At 40.8% G+C, this 23621-nt stretch overlaps 1 protein-coding gene across 2 annotated transcripts in view; it reads left to right on the forward strand.

Moving 5' to 3' along the window:
- The window catches only part of ttc17 (tetratricopeptide repeat domain 17), a 113354-nt gene that overhangs the window by 11471 nt on the left and 78262 nt on the right, over nt 1-23621 (forward strand). For both annotated transcript variants that reach the window (XM_084337481.1, XM_084337482.1), the window contains exons 5-7: nt 71-202; nt 8509-8618; nt 13214-13361. In XM_084337481.1, coding sequence (XP_084193607.1) covers nt 71-202; nt 8509-8618; nt 13214-13361 — 390 coding nt within the window. The remainder of the gene's footprint in view (nt 1-70; nt 203-8508; nt 8619-13213; nt 13362-23621) is intronic.

Consider the following 23621-nt stretch of genomic DNA (forward strand, 5'->3'; position numbering starts at 1 on the left):
TGTTTGTGTTCATGGACACAGAATAGACACACACACATACTCTGACTCCCCTTGTCTTCTGTCCTGTCAGGGTGTGCAGGAGAGGGTGAACCTGACCTCCCCACTGCTCTCTAAGGAGGATCCCATCTTCAGCTCACTATCCCGTAAGCTGGGTCGCAGCATGGATGAAGTGGGCCACCGCATCCACCAGGGCTTACTGAGGGTAAGGCCTGCCTCAGCTACACTCTACCACTATTTTATTTATTTGTACTTTATTTAACCAAGTTTAGTCTCATTGATGTTAGAAACCTCTTTTATATGAGATACTTGGCCAAGAAGACGGCAATTAAGACACTAGCTCAGGGGTGGCCATGTGGCTCTTTGCCCGTCAATGTGTGGCTCTTCCATCCAATAATTTAAATAATTTCTTCTTTTTTTTGTCACTCATTCCATAAGGATGTAGGGTTGGGCGATATGGCCTCTAAAGGATATCGCGATATTTTTTTTGCTATATCACGATACACGATATATATCGCGATATTTGGACATTTACTCTAAAGCACTTAAAAATGCTTGATTTAACCCTTTGATGCATACAGTCATGCCAATACGATGATTATAATAGTCCCTGCAACATGTTTGCTTTAAACCATGAAGATGCTTTAAAAAAATAATTAAATTAAAAGTTTCAAAAAATGTACTAAGACATTGTCTCTACTGACATACTAATACGTTTTCTTTTTTTTTATAAAATTTTTTATAATCTACTGTAAGACCATTTATATAAAAACTCTTGGGTGACTTTTGCACAGTACTGTTTTCTATCCACTTTAGCTAAAAACACACACACACTTTATATATACACACTAGGGGTGTAACGGTACGCGGATGTGGTCCTCCGGTACAGTACGCGCTGTGCACCGAATGATTGTTTTTGCGGAACTTAAATCCCCCCGGCCCTAATATAACGTGCACAACTAACCGGATGTTGTTTGTTCATTCCACGCAGCGCGCAGCTACACTGAACGAGAGCATATTAGCCTTAGTATGGTGAGTCAATACTAACTGACAAGCCAGAGCTATGTCATTGTTCAACTTTATTGCAAACTTTATCACTAATTTGAAACGGCATCACCCGAATGTGAATATCACTGGTACAAGGAAGAAACGGACCCTAGTGCAAACCCAGCTCCCCGTTAGCATCTCGCTATTAATTCAGACCGGGCCAAAGCAATAACAAACGCCATAGGTGTTTTTATAGCAGCAGATCTGCGACCATACTCCGTTGTCGAGAACACTGGGTTTAAGCACATGTTAAAAGTAATAGAGCCCCGCTACCTAGTTCCCTCTCGTCCGTATTTCAGCCAGCAAGTCATACCACCAGCCCTGTATAAACTAGCCCCTTTCGTGACTGTGATGCAAGCCCTGCCCCTGTATTCAAGCATCACAGTCATGAAAGGGGCTATGTATAAACAAGCACATGCTACAGTTGTCCACGACTTATCCTCCAAGGCATCTGCTATATAATAATCTTCAGATTTACTTAAGTGTTATTAATAGGTTACAGCAGTAAGCATTAGTTTGCTCAGTAAATTATGCCCCCCCCCCCCCTCCCCACTGTACCGAAAATAATACCGAACCGTGACTTCAAAACCGAGGTACGTACCGAACCGTGGATTTTGTGTACCGTTACACCCCTACCAGTTAGTATTTATATTGTAACGTGTGGCCACTTTAAATCATTGAGAGCGAGAGCGAGAGAGAGGTTCCTGCTTGCCGCAGGGCTGTATAACAGAATATAGGGAGGACTGGAAATCTATTGTGCTCCCGCCTCCCACTGTCCTGTGGAGGGCAGCAATACGCCTAGACGTGTAGTCCGCCGGAAATATACAAGAATAAGAAGAGAGAGAGAGAGAGATAGAGAGAGAGAGAGAGCGCGTTTGAGCGTTCTGATGCTCCGTAGCTAACCACACCAGGATTGTCAACACAGTTGGAAGCTGGAGGAAGCGATATAAAGAAACTAATTGCCAATAAATGTGAAGTTATCTTTGGACCTGTTGTCAAGCCTCATCAATATACCCCCCCCCCCCCCCCCCATTTCCTCACTAATGGAAATGGTATCGTGGAGTCACGTTAGTTAGATAGTTTAGCGTTAGCTGAGAAGCTAACAGCGGCTAACGTTAGCCAGTTGCTCAATTCAATTCAATTGAAGGTCTGAGCTGGTCTGTGTCTAATGAAATGACAATTGCTCATCATTGAAAGTCCGCATTGGTCTGTGTCTATAATGAAATGAGAGGAAAACGCTGCGCTAAATAAAGCAAGTCGGTCCGTGTTGATAGTTTGTTTTTAGCCGCGGCGGCTAACTGACGGCTAATACTCGATGTTCACGATATAGCAATTTACTACATCTCACGTAGAACAAGCCACGATACATCGAGTATACTCGATATATCGCCCAGCCCTATAAGGACGTAGAATAAACATTCACAGATTTTTTTTTTAAATGGCTATTTGCATGTTCTTGGTATCTGAATCTAGGGACATCTATGGATCTCAGGGAATGTATTCCCAGTGTCAGAAATAGTGTGTCTGTTACTAGGCTTGAGTAAATTGTAATGAACCAAAGGAGAATATCAATTATATTTAAAAAATATTTTTTATCTTTGACTGTGAATAACACCATGCTCAAATTGACCAGACCTGAAAAATCGAAGCAAATGAATAAAGGGAAGATGATTAAACAGGTTTTGTATATACAGTACTGAATTCTGCCATCTTTTTTTATAATGTAAATTTCTCCACCATTTTTCATCATATTGCAACACCGTTTTTTGCTAGACGTTCACAGAAAGGTAGAGAAACTAACTGCGTTCTGTTTTATGGCAATAACGTTCAGGTTTGTGGGAGATAATCCCCAAAAATAAGAGAAATAAAAAAGTAAATCCAGAAGTCAGATGATTGACAGGGGCTGGCGTGAGCTGGGTAGGGTAGTTTTTCGAAATTCGAAAGCCCAGAGTCTCTTCCTTCAAAAGACTACACTCACCTTTGGCTGCTCCACTTCCTCCTGTCAATATGCGCCGATTTCCGACTCAATGCCCTGAGATTTCTATAATCTTATATTTCACTAATAACAGTTAAAATTAGGGATGTCCGATATTATCGGCCGACCGATATTATTGGCCGATATCGGCAGTAAAATGTGATATCGGAAAATATCGGTATCGGTTTAAAAACAAAAAAAAACAATAACAATATTTGTTATATATATATCCAGTGAAATTATTAGTTACCTGAAATTATTCAGTTTTTTGGACGGGGAAACCCTGCATATATCGGTATCGGTTGATATAGGTTGATATCGGTATCGGAAATTAAGAGTTGGACAATATCGGAATATCGGTATCGGTAAAAAAGCCAATATCGAGCATCCCTAGTTAAAATCATTGGTAACAAACGTAATGCTGAAAATATACACTTTTACTGTATATTTCGGGCATAAGAGGTTAACCCTGTGAGGCCCAAATTAAAAAGGCATTAGCAACTTCAGAGGGTGGGACATATAAACACATTTACTATCAAATAGCATTGTGAGGCTGAACAACAGGACCAATTGACTATACATGTGCTTAATATTTTTTAAATAAACATTTACAGACTTTTTTTTTTTTTTTTTAATGGCTAAACATGATTTTGTAATTTTGCAACCGGGGGTCTCACAGGGTACTTTTAACCCTGTGAGGCCCAAATAAAAAAGACATTAGCAACTTCAGAGGCCAGAGGGTGAGACCTATAAACACATGAAGGGTGCCGTGACTGAAAAAAAAAGGTTGAGAAACGCTGTGGTGTGGCTCTTTGTGGTACCGCAGTAATTTTTGTGGCTCTTAATCTCTGACTGGTTGGCCACCCCTGCACTAGCTAGTCCCTCCATGATAGGCCTGCTTTTACTACACTCTATCACTAGCTAGTCCCTCCATGATAGGCCTGCTTTTACTACACTCTACCACTAGCTAGTCCCTCCACGATAGGCCTGCTTTTACTACACTCTACCACTAGCTAGTCCCTCCAGGATAGGCCTGCTTCTACTACACTCTACCACTAGTAGCTAGCTCTCCAGGATAAGCCTGTTTCTACTACACTCTACCACTAGCTAGTCCCTCCAGGATAAGCCTGTTTGTACTACAATCTACCACTAGCTAGTCCCTCCAGGATAGGCCTGCTTCTACTACACTCTACTAGTGTTGTCAAAAATATCGATTTTTCGATACATATCGATTCTGAATATTTTTTTTTGGATCCACTTTTTCTCCCATTTTCTATATTTTCCTCCCATCCCAATTTCGTATCATCCAATTCAACCCTCCCCTGTCACGAACGCTGTTTCTTGCCTCCCACAAGCCGGCTGCAATGTGGACTAAGTCATACATAGCACAAGTCCCCTCCGGTACTTGAGGTAACAGCAGTCGCATCTTTTCACCTGCGCAGCTCGATCCCTCAGTGGCGAGGAGTAACGTGTGGGAGGCTCACGCTGCCCCCGACACTTCCTGATTCTACTGCGCAGGCGCACCAACCGACCTGTAGGAGTCGCTGTCCACAACGCCCGATCCCCACCCATCAGTTTTCCACCCCCTAATACGGCCAATGTGTATTAGTATGGACGGCCAGCTAAACTGAAAGCAATGTGGAGCGCTGGGCTCGAACAGGCAAGCCCAGCGTCTCCGTCATTCGTGGCGAGCGCCTTGCCCACTACGCCACATAGCCACCCCATCGATTCTGAATATTTAAAACAGTTTCAATACTCATTTCCCGCAATATCGATATTTAATTATTCATAATTTTTTTTTAAAAAATATACAACTGTAATACAAACAGTTCAGTTTGTCAGGTACATGCAACACAGATTACAGTGTTTACTTAATTTTATAATTTAAGATTATATCATTTAGTTATTTTTAAATGTGTTAAAAGATAAACAAAGGGTTTTAAAAGTGTTATATTTATCTTCTCTTATAGTACCAGAGAGAAGCTGAGGAGAATCAACCAGCAACAAAAGCAAAATGTTATAGAATATCGATACTTTTTTAGGTATCGTATCGAAGTTTGAAATTCCAGTATCGTGACAACACTACACTCTACCACTAGCTAGTCACTCCAGGATAAGCCTGTTTCTACTACACTCTACCACTAGCTAGTCCCTCCACGATAGGCCTGCTTCTACTACACTACCACTAGCTAGTCACTCCAGGATAAGCCTGTTTCTACTACAATCTACCACTAGCTAGTCCCTCCAGGATAGGCATTCTTCTGCTATACTCACTTGGCTTTCCCTCCCAAGATTTTGCGATCTTGAGATTGCTAGTGTTGTGGAATATTTTAAAGGAGCCAAACAGTGAAACTGTAGAAATTCAGATGAGTAAATGTGTAACACGAGCGTCTGACCAGAAAGTGAGAAAGAGCTCTGGTCAGACTTACAATTAAATACCAGCTGGGAACAGGGGGTGCTGCAGGGGCTGCAGCACCCCCTGTTGGCAGGGAGTTGTAACTGCAAGGTTGTTTAGGCTTTTATTCCATTGTAATACCGTATCCTACTCAATGTCAAAGAGCGGCACTGCAGATTTACCCTACTCTTGGAATTCATTACCGGCCAGATCCTCATAGGGGCGCTGTCTCGATAATGCAGTGTTATTAAAGCAGTGTTAAAGTTATGTGTGTAGCCGATGGCCTGGAAGCGTGTATATTTTCCCTAACGGAGTTGCACTTCCGCGTTCGGTTTGCGCGATCTGAGGGAAGGAGGCCGTTCACGCTAGTGTAGAGGGGTTAGTCGCTCAAATATATATCGTTTTATATATAATTGTACCAACACAGATATTAGGCAGTACACACATTGTCCTGCAATACATGTACAGTGAATGCACAGCTACATACGCCATTTCGCCCTATATTTCTATCGCTGCTGCAGTCTACAGAGAAATGCAATTCATGCCATGAAACTGCCTAAAATATATTATATACAATATATATAATTGTATCAACACCGATGCACTGCATGGCACACATTGTCCTGCAATAAATGTACAGTTGATGCAGCTAATCACTTGTGTTTGACTTGCATGAAAATACCTGAATTGAAAAAGACAAATATATGTTTATATATTTTTTTATTTCGTGCACGTTGTGCAAATGGAGAGGCTGTGCTCTTTGCACACAACCCGTTTCGGGAAACCCAGCCAGGCGTCGGAGCAGCGGTGTCAGCCTCCCCGCTGGCATCACTGTCTTCCTCCTCCTCCTCCTCCTCCACCTCGTCCGAAACCTCCGGAACCTCCGGGACCCAGTCCGCGTCCTCCTCGCCCCCCGAGCCATCGCTGTCTTCCTCCTCCTCCTCCACTAGCGTGAACGGCCTCCTTCCCTCAGATCGAGCCCACTTGTATCACCGGCAGCTGGACAGCAACATCGGAGCACTGTGATTGGTCCCGCCCCTATCTGCTCCCGGCCAATCAGATAGTGCAAACCGAATGCGGAAGTGTTATCTCAGCACCCCCAACTCTGACTGACTTCCCGCGCCCCTGGCAAATTTAACACTTTGGGTGCCATGGGTTAAATTCATGATATACCATAGATTGCCAGCTCTATTTGTCTATGGAGAAGTACCCCTTCTTTGCATGGCTATAACTTTTTAAATTCTATTGCTACATTGCCATTATTAGGGCCCATTCAAAGTCCTATATGTATTGTTCATTGTGTAGCAACGTTAAACTTTTTCATTCACATATTCATAGTAAAGTATGGTCTAATGCAGGGGTTCCCAAACTTTTCAGGCCGGGGCCCAGAAAATAAGGCGTCAGAGAGCCGCGGCCCAATGCACATCGTCTGGCTTTTTTTTTTTTTTTTTTGTCAGGCGACCGATTTTTTAAGCCAAATATCACTTCAATCCTATTAAGTTAGTTCAAGTTAGTTATTCATTTATATGTGCTATTTATGAGAGGGCTAACTTGTTGCAAAATAATAATGATAATAATAATAGCCTCATTAAAATACTATTGTTAAATCATCTCGCGGCCCAAACGTGGCTGTTCGCGGCCCACCTTTGGGTCGCGACCCCGACTTTGGGAACCACTGGTCTAATGTATAAGTATGTTTTCATCTCTTTCTGCAGCTTTCTCCAGAATGTGATCTATAGCCCCAAATGCATTATATTGATGATGAAATACAGTTTGATGGCAATCGGGGCGATATAAAATTTTTCAATTGGACGTACTTCTAGAATGATCTACGTATGATCTGATGATGACCGGATGGGCGGGGGATCGTTTATAATTCCGTGGTCAAAAATAACGCTGAATCTTACCGGATCTTCCTCACGCCGTTGGACGATCAGCGTGGTGTAGACCGTTTAAGATTATCGGATGTTTATCCTGATGAACCATTTCCAGCTTGTATAATACTATATACGTCCAAATCATGTTGTTTATCGAGTTATTGGCAATGGATCGCTATATATTGTGACGAGCCAGAGTGCCGGCAGCCAAACCGAGTGCCCGGAAGTAATATGGCCGATCAGCACAACCTCCACAGCACTTCCTGTTTGGCGATTGCGCCGATCGGCCACCAGATGGCGCTCCTGAACCGCCAGAGAGCTCAGTGGGTCCTCCTGGTGGATCTCAGGCCAGCGGAGGGGAAATATGAATCCGATCACAGATTTTTGAAATATTGATATTAAAGACGCTGTAAAGCGTCTTTCGGCAACTTGAGCATGGCCGGGAATGACGCTGTAAAGCGTTTCCCGGCAGTTAAAGTGTTAAGGTTTAGGGGTTTTGTCGTGTCTGACACAAGACTGGAGACAAGGCCAAAATGGTTTTCCGTGAATAATGTCATACCTAAGTCAAGCTGTCCTGGGCCTTGGGTTGTTGTTTAAAGAACACTGTGTTAGAATGTTTGCTCTATTGCCTGAGTAGCTGTACACTAGTTGAACTATATTAACTAGTCAAGGCTGTACAGATAATATGTATTTAAACAGCTATGAACTAATAGGCCCAGTAAGCTGTACAAATGATGTAATAGGATGGAACATATCATATTTACCATAATACTAGATTTGCTAGATTGCAAATTCAACCAAACTCCACAATATTTGTTTGCAAAGGTGTTTGCAGTTTTCTGGTTCCTGTTACTTTGCAACATTTTAGCAATAAGGAACAATGTTCATATGACATTTCACTTTTCAATCGCAATCGATTCCATGGACTCACAATTTTCACAATATCCTGCAAAGAAGACATCATTGGAGCTTTTGAGAAAAGCCATCACATCAATAATTTTTGGATCTCAATGATCACCAAAAAACTTTAAATCCTGGGTGGGTCTGACTATGTACTGATGTTATGATTTAATCCATACACGTATGGTAAGATTTAAATTGACCCATGTCAAAATGAGGGAAGCAACAGTTCATCTTCATCAAAGAAAAGAGGACAGTGTTTGAGATAGATCAATTGGTACCCAACAAAAAAAGTCTATTTTGTGTATGTGTTCCAGAACTCGTCATCCTGGGTGCTTTACAACTTGGCTTCGTTCTACTGGCGCATGAAGAACGAGCCGCGGAGGGCGGTGGACTGTGTGGTGCGTGCCCTCCACTTCTCTCCCAGGTACTGTTACAATACTCACTAGGAGCTTGTTTCCTCCCTGTGTGAAACTGGGACTCCCTAAACATTTGGTCTAAACCTACCTCTGCCTTAACCTCATTGGACCTCATGTCAGATGCCAAGTTTTTAGCTTTTTGAATCCAGTCTGAGCATGTTAAAGGTCCCATGCATTGCTATTCCTTTCACTATTTGGGCAACTTTACACAATTCCTGTGAGTCTATGGAACACATATGTAAAGTTTCTTTCAAAACAATTCATTGTTTTATATTTTTAATCAAGTCCTCAAAAGCAAAAAATGTCGACCTCAGGATTTCATGCTGTTTGTGCTGGGTGACAGTCACCCACACAGTCTGCGACTGGCAGACAGAGAGAGAGATGGAGAGATTGAGGGGGATACTAATTAATTTCGCCGCGGGGGGGCATAATCCCACGGGACAATCACATTGGTAACTTGTTTCAAATGACAATATATACCTCTGTGAATATTATTGCATGGATCGGAATACGGGCGTTTTGACAGTGATATTGAGTGCTCCCCGCGGCGCACACACATTTACACACACTCCTGCACCGCGGCCCCTCTCTCTCTCTCTCTCTCTCTCTCTCTCTCCCTCTCTCTCTCTATCTCTCCCTCTCTCTCTCTATCTCTCTATCTCTCCCTCTCTCTCTCTCTCCCTCTCTCGCTCGCTCGTTCTCTGCTGTCTGTCGCACCCTCTGTTTGAGGAAGTAATTTCACTGCTCTGCTCTGAGCGAATTGTGGGCGGTGACCAATGTTCCCCCTAAGGTGCACCCGTGCGCGCGCGCGCACATGGCAAAACGCTCCCGCGCACATCTGAAATCTGTCGCGCACAAACGTTTGTGTAAAATATGCATGTAGTTAAATTGACTGGCGCGTTGCACGGAATACTACGGTAACCTGTTGCGTGTGACGTTACCAAGAGAAGCCTCGCTTTCAGTGCCGTGTGGGCGGCGCTACTGCGCGCTCACACAGACACACACAACAGAGCAGGAAGCGGACAGATCCGACCAGCATCGCTGGCTCATCACAATGCCAACGTGAAAATGTACATTACAGATTAACTGCAGAGAAAATTCCCAATTTATCGTCCCAGTCGAGACTAATTGGAAGCAGAGTGCAACGCGTGCAAAGCTTGACCATATGTTTCTGTGTCTAATAAAAGTGGTGGCGATCTCGAAACTCACACGGACACAGAAAAACATTACAAACAAAGCAGTGCGAGGCGAGAGTTTGATGGCAAAGTTGACCGAATTGATTGAAGTATGCAGCTATACAGAGAGAGAGAGAAAATAATTGAAAACTATTTTGATCTTGATTTTGTTATGATACAATCATTCTAATGATTATGTGTGTAATAAATTAGTTTAGTACACTAATTGCAACCAATCTGAAACTGCATAGTGCACTTTTAAATTAGTATCTTTCAGGTTACTGTTTTATAATTTACATTACATTGAAAAGATACAAAGATATATTTTTTAAGCTGGATTTTCTAATACAGAAGAGGTATTATTTAGAACATTACTTCATATTTTTCTTGTTATTTATTTTGTCCAGTAAGACTTGAAAATATATATTATTTTGTCATAGGTTGATTTAGTTATTTTCTTGAGATTTGTCAGATAGATTACTTTAGGCATAATACAGCATGTTGAGTAACTTTGGTTATAGAGAGATATTATTTTGTTATATAAAATAATATAAACAATAATTTTATATCCATACAGAGGAGGCATACCTTAAATATATTATAATGATAAGGCATCTTTGAGTAAACTTTGAGTATCATTAAGTATCTTGAGGCTGAAGGCAGTGTCCTCTTTAAAAAAAAATCACAATATGGTCACCCTTGAAGTCGCATTATAATTCACTTAATAAAATAATGACGAGTCAGCCTCCTAAAAAGACAAAAGTTAGTGACACGACTCACACCGCCGCCGCCAAAGTAAGGACTTTGCTCTGTATCGTCAATCAATGGTTAAATAAATATTTGATTAAGGAATATAATATGCCTTTTTGTATTATTTCTCTGTGTATCAGCTAAATGTATATATTTTTATGTTGGACATTGAGGGAAATTAAGATTCTTTTTACAAACCGCCGCTTATCAACTAACCGGTTAATCGGCAGGTGATGTATGTTGCTCAGTAGTTGCTGATGTCTGCTCAGGAGGTTTAAGTGTTTGCTCAGACAGGAAAAAATTAGAGGGAACATTGGCGGTGACTACAATCAGTATTATTCACGTCAGCAAAACAGTCGAATAAGAATGGCTTAGTTGAGTGAGGGAAGATCTTGTGAACTCGAGACTAGACTGATGAGTCAATATGATAATTAGAGACACAGACCACATTGATGATCCCCCTTCATTGCCAGGTCTTTATTCAATGGATATAGTTTTAGACTGCGACATTTGCGAGTGCTTAAAATATATCTTATATTATATCTATGGGTCTAATAACGCAGTCGACTGTCAGTGAGTTGCTTCCAGTCAACAGGCCCAAAACAGATTGTTTTTTCATCCGTACATTTCCGTTTTATACCGTTTTGAATAGAGTATGGTTTGGGTGCTTTTGAGTAATTCCAGGAAAAAGACTAATCATCTAATCATCCTGAAATCAACGCTAGATTATCATTATTATATCTCGTTGTGCATACATGAAATTACCTTTGTAGCGGGGCGCTCGCCCCCCCCCCCCCCCCCCCCCCCCTCCCCACCGCAGTCAACGGTAATAAGCACATAGTGTATTACACACAGATAGCTGTGATCGCGGTAGAAATAAATATCAGATCAACGATCAAATTTATATATAGTGTTCTTACCTTGTATCTGATGTAATGCAAAAGAAATAATCCAATGATCTGATCGCCATTCCAAATACTGCTCGTGGAGGTCCGTACCACACTACTGACCGTTACATATTGGCAGGCGGGCGGGGTTACTGTTCGATGCCATCGTTGTATAGAACTGGCTCGCCTGAGTATTTAAACCCGCCCGCCCGGCTCAGATCGGCTCCTAAAACACACCTGCCAATTTCCAATGAGATGCACTAGCTCCGCATGGTAGTAGAGGGCGGTGTTGACCGTCTGCCAGCTCAGACAGGGTCTGAAGGGTATACCAGAGGCTGCAGCTATGGATTATGAATAGATAATAGCGAATAAACGAAATAACGATCCCAAAAACGAGTTAACTCGTTTCTGGCGCTGAACGCATGGCGGGCAACAACGAGTTAACTCGTTTCTGGTGCAGATTGTGTTAAAGGGACACACACAAAACATCTGGCACATCAGCATCTCTTTCTACTGCGCGGAAGCAACGCATTGAACTATTGTTTTGACATCAGCATGTTTCTTGCGGCTACGGCTGCAGCGATGAGTCCACGGCAACTAGGGTTGGGCACCGAAAACCGGTTCTAATAGGAACCGGTTCCTAACTTCCGGTTCTGGAATTAATTTGTTAATTAATACCCTAGTTACAGTACAGCAACCAAATTAAACTGTATCAAGTCAACTGAAAATGTTAATAGTATGATTATTTTTTTTTTGTCAAAAAAAAAGTCTCCTGCGAAATAAGCTGTGACCTGTTTTGACCTGCACCTCAAAGAATCGGAATCGAGAATCGTTTAGAACAGGAATCGAAATGGAGAATCGGAATCGGAATCGTTCAAATCCAAACGATGCCCAACCCTAACGGCAACCATGAAATTGAGACTATTTGAACATTCATGACCGACACATCGTATTGTTACTTATGTGCCGTCTTTGCTGTGGAAATGGCAGACGTTCAAAGTCATAACATGCGCAACATGTCATCCAACTAGTGCGCAATGAATGAACGTTCCAAATATAAATAACTTCTCTTAAACCACTGTTCATGATTCTGCCTAAAGCCAGGACTCGAGTCTAAGCTACCCACCATAGACGGTATATTCACAGAGCGGTGCGTCAGCAAGGCACACAGGATCCTGAAAGACCCCAGCCACCCAAACCACAAATAGTTTGAGCTCATGCCGTCTGGCAGATGGTACCGCAGTCTCAGGTCCACATCCAAAAGAACACTGAACAGCTACTTCCACTGGGCAAACAGACTACTGACGGACAGACTCTAAATCATCACACAAGCATACACACAAAAGCACCTTAGAGACTTACATGGCACACAAGCATACTTATTACACGCGCACACACTGCTGCTAACAGATACCTTGTATTGTATACGTTTGTAAAGATAGAATATACGTTGTGTATTACTATTATGTTTAGTTCTATAGTTTAGTTCATAGTTTTATTTTATAGTTATAGCTTATAGTTATAGTTTGTATAGATAGAAATATACGTTGTGTACCATGTTTACAAATGTACTAGGGTTGAGCTGGGAAAAACAAGCATCATGTTTTTCTGAATATGTACATTTAAAAAACTGACAATAAAATCTGAATTTTGAAATGCAATGAGCCTGTTATATGTAACGTTATACTCCCCCCTGTGTGAGATTGTACCAACCTGTTCATCCTAATACCTAATCTTAATACCTACATGTGTGTGTGTGCGTGTGCATGTGTGCGCGTGCGGACCACGCAGGCAGCATAAAGATGTAGCCCTGGTTAACATGGCCAACATCCTTCACCGAGCTCATTTCTCTGCTGATGCTGCCATCTTGGCCCATGCTGCCCTGGACCTGACCTCTGACCTTTTCACTAGCCACTACACCCTGGGCAACATCTATGCCGTGAGTATAAGACTATTCAATTATTTGCAGTAAAACCTGCTATAGTTGAATCTCTGACTTATTAATCAAAATGTAATGAGCATGTGTACCACATACTAGACTTAGTTGGTGTAACCTCCCTATTGATAGATGCAGCCAAAAGCATTTCAACTTCAAATTAGTCTGTAATGAGCCTGAATTAGGGCTGGGCGATATGGCCTAAATATGATATCACGATATTTTCTGACCTTTCGGCGATACACGATACACATCACAATGTTTTTCTTTTTTACCCCAAACAATTCATTATGAGGCTTACCAAGACAGTATTTGATTTTGCAAGCTAACATTAAAGACAAAATAAAATACCCATGCATTTAGCATTTTTATATTATATATTAGATTTAGATTATATATTGCATATATTTAGCAATGAGATATTATATGATTTAGATATGAAATATGATGAATTGAAAATGGGGGACCCTGATGTAAACAAGACTAAAGTCTTTCTCTGGTCTGCATCCCCTTAACAATTGTATGTATTGAGCTGTACTGTACCCATTCTGCAATATGTTAATAAAGTTTTAAATCAATCAATCAATAAATAGCATTTTAGCATTTTTATGAAACTACTGTATATATGTATGTCTCTAAATGTTTTGATGAATTGAAAATGGAGGACCCTTATGTAAAAAAGTCGAAAGTCTTTTTCTGGTCTTCATCCTCCTGTACTGTATTGTACCCATTCTGCAACCCTTTAACAAAGTCTTCACTCATTCATTCTGACGGAAACATAATAATTTTGATTGACAGTCGAGTCTGCCAATTACGTCACAGCGCTTGCACCCGCCCTGCTGTTCTTAGCACCAATCGGCAAGCGCTACTAGTTTTTGACTTCCTGAATGTCCTGTGTGCTGAACAACGTCAACAAAGCTACTAACGTTAGCTCCCCGCGGCCGTCGAGTAGGAGACCAGTGCTCCACAGGATGACTAAATGAGGCATAACGAATGTTATAATAAAAGCCTTTCCATACATCTGTCTGATTGAAAACTTTATTAACAGACCGCGGAATGGGCATATCTCAGCACGGGCTGAGACAGACGGATTGACACGACACAATCCTCTTGGGCAAAACATCACGATATCCACGATACGTTGAAAAAGTGTATCGTTAATGAACTGTACCCGATATTTATATAATATCGTCATATCGCCCAGCCCTAGCCTGAATGTGTCCATTAGAAACCATTCAAGCCATTTGAAAGTAGCATGGCTCCAGAATTTCAGTGTGTATTTCATTCTCACAAAGAGCCTGCACCCCGGAGAGGGTCAGATGTAACTAAAGAGATTTATTTTATATTTAGTGATAAAACAATTGCCCCCCAAAAGGAGATCAATCAGCTACTACCAGGGTTTCCGTTAGCTGGTATTTACTGGCCAATGGCCATCTAGAATTTCAATTGACCCGGCAAATATAAATCTTGATGGTGATCCTGGGCGGTAAAATATATATCTATATTACATTGATTGTGGCGAGTGAATATGCGTTACTGTGTGGTAGGGATGGGTACCGAATTCGGTACTTTTGAGGTACCGAACCGAAACACGTCGGTACTATCGGAGTATCGATTCATTTTTTTCATGTCAACGTTCACACGCACAATATATGCTTACCTAGGATTTGACTTGATTCAACAACAAAGCAGTCGGAGTAGAAAAAGTTTGAGAAGCACTAACTACTCTAACACTTTGAGTGCCAACGACGAGAGATCTCGTTTTTTTTTTATTAGCAATTTGAATTCATATTTCATCAATCTAGCCTCACTGCAAAATAACGCCCCCTATCGTCTCTCCCTGTGGTACTGCACCCCTTTGGAATGGATTGAATGAAACGCATGGGGGAAAAAAATCCTGCTTCCTCATTTTACTTCTCAGGCAAGTCACCCGAGACTATCGGACTCATTCTGGAGCCTCAGAATAGCGTGGAACATATATTTACAGTACCCAGCGTTGGTTCAATAAACGCGATCGATATTTGGAATGGCGATTAGGAATTGGAATAATCTTTTTGGAGAACATCTGATCTGAGGTAAGGAATCTATTTTACCAGTCTTAGGATAATCGGAGCTTTTTTCACAGATATCAACGTGTGCCCTATGTGTGTGTGTGCTGATCAGGAAATGAGATAATCGATTTTTCAGCCCGCTTCTATAGCGTGCATAAGTACACATATACTATCGATAATCTAGCGTTTATTTGAAAACGATTCATAAATAGGCCGAAAAATGACCGTGTTTTGTGTATTCCAGTGTATTCCAGTAAAGGGCGTTTATCACAGAATCTTTATTTTCTTCTGGAACTTTCATAAAACGAGCATTTTTCAAAATGGTATAAAACGGAAATGAACCGATTAAAAAAAAATAAAATAAAAAAAGAATAATCCGTTTCGACAATGTTGACTGCAAACAAGTCATTGATAAGCGACGGCCATATTAGACACATAGCCATAATTTAAGATATAGTTTATGCGTTCGCAAATATGAGAGCTCTATCATTGAAGTGGGTGTTGGCACGCAACAGGGTTCCGGGGCACCGGACCCGTGGCACTCAAAGTGTTAACTTTGACCCGAGGGTGGAGAGGACTTGAATGTGCATGGGGATGGCATTTGTGCGTTTTGTTCCACACTCCAATTTGGGTCCCAAATTGCGGTACAAATCAAGGAGAATGTGTCTCGGGTAGCGGACTCTAGTTATGCCCCTTTTCCACTGCATGGTACCTACTCGACTCTACTCTACTCTACTCGCTTTAGGTACCTGGTACTTCGTTCCTTTTCCACTGCAGGTACTAAGTACTCAGTTTGTGTACGTATGCACGCTGGGGCCGCAATCTGATATCGGATCTGATATATTTCCTGATCGCTCGCACAGCCAAACAGCCATATGACACATAGGGGAAAAGCGTATATTTCCGTGAAAACAGGTCTGATTATCCTAAGACTGGTCAAATAGATTCCTTACCTGAGATCAGATGGTATCCAAAAAGATTATTCCAATTCCTGATTGCCATTCCAAAAATCGATCCTTTTATTGATCCAACGCGTATACTTACTTACTTAGGCCTTTAAATTCCCAAAGGAACATAGGCCATCGACGAAGCTCCTCCATCCTCTTCGGTCTTGTGCCCTCCGCTCCAGATCTTGCCAGGACAGCCCTTCTTTCTTCATCTCCTGTTCTGTGGTTCTTCTCCAGGTGGTTTTCGGTCTGCCTCTCTTCCTCCTGCCCTGTGGGTTCCATATCAGTGCCCACTTTGTGATTGATTGATTTCTTCTGAGTGTGTGACCTATCCACTTCCACTTCCTCCTCCGGATTTGAATTTCTATTGTGTCTAACGCGTATACTAGGGATGCCCCGATCGATCGGCCACCGATCGTTATCGTCCGATAATCAGTATAAATATGCGATCTGTGAATTCCGATAATGAGTCATATTCGCCGATCGCGGAAACCGATCAAGCGGAGATCTCACTCGCTGTCTGTCTCAGACACACAGGACCTGCAAACTGCCGCTGCTCCTCCTCCCTAGCCCCGCCCGCACCCGTGTACAGTTTGTAAACAGAGGACTGAGAGGCGGCTCCTCTGCTCGAGTCTATAGTGCATTCGACCTGAGCTAACGTTAGCTACCTAGCTATCGTTACTGTTTAAACAGAATTACCCAGTCAACTATTCACTTTTAGTAGGCATTCTCTAATGGTATTTAGCCGGCTAGCTACTGATAGCTCCTGATATCAACAAATGCTCCAGCAAGTCTAGTAGTCCATGTTGATACCTTCGTTAACTTGCGTTAGCTGACGTTAGTTCACGGTTCAAAACGAAATGTCCCATTGAACTAAAAAGTTCTGTCTTAACGTCATCTAGCCGGCTAGCAGTAGCTACAGATAGCTCTTGATTAACGTCATCTAGCCGGCTAGCAGTAGCTACAGATAGCTCTTGATATCAATGTCTTATAACATTGATTCAATGCGTATTCGAGCTGAGGGCTTGCTGAATGTGATATGACCAAAGCACAGTAATGTTATCAATAGGGTCCAGCTGCAGTACAGGAGAATCCTTTTTGGAGCTGGAGGCTACTAGAGTACACACAGACAGTGGAGCTGTTTGCAGATAGCGAGCATTTTGACTTGTTGCGTGGTGGCGATGTCTCGCAGATGATACAAGTACAAGTCTAATTATATAATATATATATTTTATAAAAAAAAAAAATGTTATATAAAATCATTTTAATTTCTTTTTAATCAAAAACGATTGGTATCAGATCGGTATCGGCCGATATGGATCACGACGATCGGTGATCGGTATCGGTGGCAAAAAACGTGATCGGGGCATCCCTAGCGTATACTGTAAAACACAGATTACACGCTGTTCGGAGGCTCCACAATGACTGGGATCATCTCTGGTTACATGCGTGAGAAGTAAAATGTCGATTCCGGAATATTTTTTTCTCGTTTGTCGTAGAGACTTGCGGGTTGTGGCATTGTACTCAGTAGGGATATCCTCTTTCATTGGTCTATGTTGACCACGCCCCCATGGTTCGGCTCCTCCCCCTTCAGGGTATTAACCCTTGATCCTTAGGCCATGCCCCATTTTTGTATCTTTTGAACCGTTTGTCGTAGAGACTTGCGGGTTGTGCTATTGTACTCAGTAGGGATATCCTCTTTCATTGGTCTATGTTGACCACGCCCCCATGGTTCGGCTCCTCCCCCTTCAGGCGATTAACCCTTGATCCTTAGGCCATGCCCCCTTTGTGTATCTTTTGAACCGTTTGCCGTAGAGACTTGCGGGTTGTGGCATTGTACTCAGTAGGGACATCCTCTTTCATTGGTCTATGTTGACCACGCCCCCATGGTTCGCCTCCTCCCCCTTCAGGGGATTAACCCTTGATCCTTAGGCCATGCCCCCTTTTTGTATCTTTTGAACCGTTTGTTGTAGAGACTTGCGGGTTGTGTCATTGTACTCAGTAGGGATAAACTCTTTCATTGGTCTATGTTGACCACTCTCCTGATCCTTAGGCCGCGCCCCATTTTTGTATCTTTGAACCGTTTGTCGTAGAGACTTTTTTTTTTTTAAACTTTGGCCATTTCCCTGGCTCTTTTATACGTTTATCGCATTTATACTTGGTCAAGTTCGACCGACAGAAGCAGGCTGAAAGGGTTCAGATGGGGGGGAAGACACTCTGGGAAAGGCACGGCTGCAGTCCGGGATTCGAACTCGCTCAGCCCCAGATCCGCGCGAGCGCGGTTGTCCACGGCGCTGAAATAGCACTTGCGGTACGTGGTGAGCTACTGGAGCTCCCCTTGTCGTAGAGACTTGCAGGATGTGCCATTGTACTCAGTAGGGATATCCTCTTTCATTGGTCTATGTTGACCACTCCCCCGATCCTTAGGCCACACCCCATTTTTGTAACTTTTGAACCTTTTGTTGTAGAGACTTGCGGGTTGTGCCATTGTACTCGGTAGGGATATCCTCTTTCATTGGTCTATGTTGACCACTCCCCCGATCCTTAGGCCGCGCCCCCCTTTTTGATATTTAACCCCAAAATGGCATCTGGTCATAAATCAATATTTTTCAGAGTGTTGCAAAAAAATTTGCGATTTTAAAATCAAACGTATTCAAGTATTAACATCACTAACATGTCACAAAAGCATGTAGAATGTATATTATCATCAATACGTTAGTTTAGCAATTGGTTAAAAGTGCCATTAGATAGTTTTAACTTCTCGATTTGCTGAAGTCTATTGCAAGACGGTTTTTGACAAATATTGAAACGCAGTTAGTTTCTCCTCCCTATTGTTAGCATGTAGCAACAATTAGATCTGAAATTTGTTTCAAAATGGTTGCACTGTGGCGAAAATAAAAAGGTACAGTAAATTACAGTAGATATCATTATCTGTTCTTATGCACGCCTGGTGATACTAAATCCAAATTGAACTCGGGCATTTGAAAGATAATATATGTATATATATTAGGGCTGACCCCTATTAGTCGATTAGTCGACTAATTGGTCTAAAGGAGCCGTAGTCGACTAGCCAACCTCTTAGTCGAATAAAATAAAAATTTTATTTTATTTTTTTATCATTCTTTCCAAAAGAAAAGAGGTCTAGAAGCGTGGCTAATGGCATGCATACCAGAGGCTAACTGCCTATGAAAACAGGCACAGAGGCACTGAAAGAGGATTTCACCCATCTAATGAACACACTGACTAGACTAGACAAATATCAAGATATATCCATCAGTGGACCAATTGCATGCTTTTGCAGAGGACAAGAAGCTTTCAGCCAACTCCTTCAGACATTAAGCACCCCCCACAGCCCAAATGGAATGATACAAAAATAATAATACATTTTTTTTTATAATTTTTTTTTATATATATTATACTTTTCTTTTAGTCGACCAATAGTCGACTAACGGCAAATTTTGGCCAATCATAGTCGACCATCCAAATCCTTAGTCGGGGACAGCCCTAATATATATATATATTAGTGCTGTCAGGCGATTAAAAAAATTAATCTAATTAATTACATGATTTGTAATTAATTAATCTAATTAATCACATTTTAATCGCATAACCATTTTATGCCTGATATTCTATATTATATAATCATATTTCAAATTGCATGTGTCCGGATGGCAGAATGCAGTACTGTATCTACAAAACCTTCTGTTTAATCATCTTCTATCTATTAATTTGCTTAAATTTTTCAGGTCTGGTCAATTTGTGCATGGTGTTATTCACAGTCAAAGATAAAATCTTTTTTTTATTGATATTCTCATTTGGTTCATTACAATTTACTCACGCCTAGTAACAGACACAGTATTTCTGACACTGGGAATACATTCCCTGAGATCCATAGATGTCCCTAGAATCAGATACCAAGAACATGCAAATGGGCCATATAAAAAAAAGGTCTGTAAATGTGTATTCTACGTTCTTATGGAATGAATGAGATACAAAAAAAAATTATATATATTTTATTTTTTTGTAATTAATTTGAGTTAATTTTCATAACGCGATCATTTGCTGTGTAATTAATTAATCTAATTAACGCGATAAACTGACAGCCCTAATATATATATATATATATATATATATATATATATATATATATATATATATATATATATATATATATATATTAGTGCTGTCAGGCGATTAAAAAAATTAATCTAATTAATTACAGGATTTGTAATTAATTAATCTAATTAATCGCATTTTAATCGCATAACTATTTTATGCCTGATATTCTATATTCTATAATCATATTTCAAATTGCATGTGTCCGGATGGCAGAATTCAGTACTGTATCTACAAAACCTTCTGTTTAATCATCGTCCATCTATTAATTTGCTTAGATTTTTCAGGTCTGGTCAATTTGAGCATGGTGTTATTCACAGTCAAAGATTAAAAAAAAATATGTATTGATGTTCTCATTTGGTTCATTACAATTTACTCAAAATAAAATGTTCAATCACAAATTGATTGATTGAATGAAAATGTTATTAACAGATTGCAGAATGGGTACAATACAGTATGGCTCAATACACACGACTGTTAAGAGGATGCAGACCAGAGAAAGACTTTCATCTTGTTTACATCAGGGTCCTCCATTTTCAATTCATAATGAATTGTAAGTAAGGGTGCAACTTGCACCGTGCAATCCATTCTTTGTGAATCTAGCCCACAGTATTTCTGACACTGGGAATACATTCCCTGAGATTCATAGATGTCCCTAGAATCAGATACCAAGAACATGCAAATGGACCATATTAAAAAAGAAATCTGTAAATGTGTATTCTACATTCTTATGGAATGAATGAGATAAAAAAAATAGTATTAAAAAAATAAAAATAAAAATTGTAATTAATTTTGAGTTAATTTTCATAACGCGATAATTTGCTGTATAATTAATTAATCTTATTAACGCGATAAACTGACAGCCCTAATATATATATATAAATGTGCGAATTGGCTATATAAATTACCTTATTAATAATAAGGTAATTTATAAGCATCATATTCTATATTCTATAATAATATTTCAAATTGCATTGGTCCGGATGGGAGAATTGAGTACTGTATCTACAGAACCTTCGGTTTAATCATCTTCCCTTTATTAATTTCCTTAGATTTCTTTTACACATGATCTCAAGAGGGTACTGAACGAGATCAGTGGCAGTTTTTTAACTTTGGTCATTATTATCATGGTGTTATTCACTGTCAAAGATGCAAAGAAAAATCATAATTCATATTCTCCTTTGTTTCATCACAATTTAAGCAAGCCTAGTAATAGACACAATATTCTGACACTGTGAATACATTCCCTGAGGTCCATAGATGTCCCTAGATACCAAGAATATGCAAATGGTCCTTGTAGAAGTGGAGCAATATTCCATTTACCTAGGTATATATTTTAGGCGAAAATATTCCACGGGTGGAACAGGTTATGTTGATCAAGACAAACACTTGAGTGCATTCGATCGCTTTCGAGACGCAAGAATCAATATGCTTTCGGCGTTTATTGCGTCATACAAACGGAAAATGCATCTAGCAGATCGAAATCAAATAATTGGAATTTTTCTTCGCCAGACTCATCGGCCACAGGTAAGAGGAATCTAACGTTAATTCCAGCTTGATTTTCCGATGAAAAAAGTAAAACGTTCCTACATCCTGAACGATAGCTAATCGATGTTGAATGGGCCATAGTAATGTCAATTTAGCAATACAATTTAAAAAGTTATAGCCCTGCAAAGAAGGTGAACATCTCCATAGACTTACAGTACTGGCAGAGAATGGTTTAGGATGATCAAAGTGGTGGCAGAGAATGTGTTAATGGAATATCTACATAGATGTATAGAGGCCCATTTCCAGCAACCATCATTCCAGTCTTCTAATGGTACATTGTGTTTGCTAATCGCGTTAGAAAGCTAATGGATGATTAGAAAAACCTTGAAAACCCTTGTGCAATTACGTTAGCACAGCTGAAAACGGGTTTGCTGGTTAGAGAAGCTATAAAACTAGCCTTCCTTTGAGCTATCTGGAGCATCCCATTTGTGGGTTCTATTATACTCTCAAAATGGCCAGAAAAAGAGAACTTTCATATGAAACTCGACACTCTATTCTTGTTCTTAGAAATTAAGGCTATTCCATGTGAGAAATTGCTAAGAAACTGAACATTTCCTACAACAGTGTGTACTACTCCCTTCAGAGAACAGCACAAACAGGCTCTAATCAGAGTAGAAAGAGAAGTGGCAGGCCCCAGTGCACACCTGAGCAAGAAGACAAGTACATTAGAGTTTCTAGTTTGAGAAATAGACGCCTCACAGGTCCTGAACTGGCAGCTTCATTAAATGGTACCCGCAAAATGCCAGTGTCGACGTCTACAGTGAAGAGGCGACTCTGGGATGCTGGCCTTCTAGGCAGAGTGGCAAAGAAAAAGCCATATCGGAGACTGGCCAATAAAAGGAAAAGATTAATATGGGCAAAAGAACACAGACATTGGACAGAGGAAGATTGGAAAAAAGTGTTATAGACAGACAAATCGAAGTTTGAGGTCTTTGGATCACACAGAAGAACATTTGTGAGACGCAGAACATGTGAAAAGATGCTGGAAGATTTCCAATTTCCTCCTACAACAGGACAATGACCCAAAGCACACCTCCAAATTATGCAAGAACTATTTAGGGAAGAAGCAGGCAGCTGGTATTCTGTCTGTAATGGAGTGACCAGCGCAGTCACCAGATCTCAACCCCATTGAGCTGTATTGGGAGCAGCTTGACCGTATGGTACGCAAGAAGGCACTTCAAGCCAATCCAACTTGTTCAAGTTTCTTTATTAGTTGTCATACAGAAGTACAGAATACTTTTATACAAAATGCGTCTCACTGTTACGCTCCAGAGACTGTGCTAGACAAAAATAGATAAGTATAAAATAAGTATAGCAAGTAAAAAATAGAAGTCACGTACGTGGACACAAGTGTTCAGTATGTACAATGTTCAATGCAGAGTAGAAGTAACTGAGTTACCATACAATATACTATATAGTGCAAAGCAGAAATGGGATGAGGTACAATTTACAGTAAGGTGTAATGAGGTATGGGTTGTAGTGCAAATTCTTTACCAATAAATATAAAGTGTGTTTAGGTGTTCTAAAGTGGGTGCTGCAGTGAGTTGTTTGTTTAAGTGAGTGTGTGCGAGTGGATGTGTGTGCTGTGAGTGCATTTGATG

Source organism: Notolepis coatsorum (genome assembly GCF_963971535.1).
Source record: "Notolepis coatsorum genome assembly, chromosome: 20".
Lineage (NCBI taxonomy): Eukaryota > Metazoa > Chordata > Actinopteri > Aulopiformes > Paralepididae > Notolepis > Notolepis coatsorum.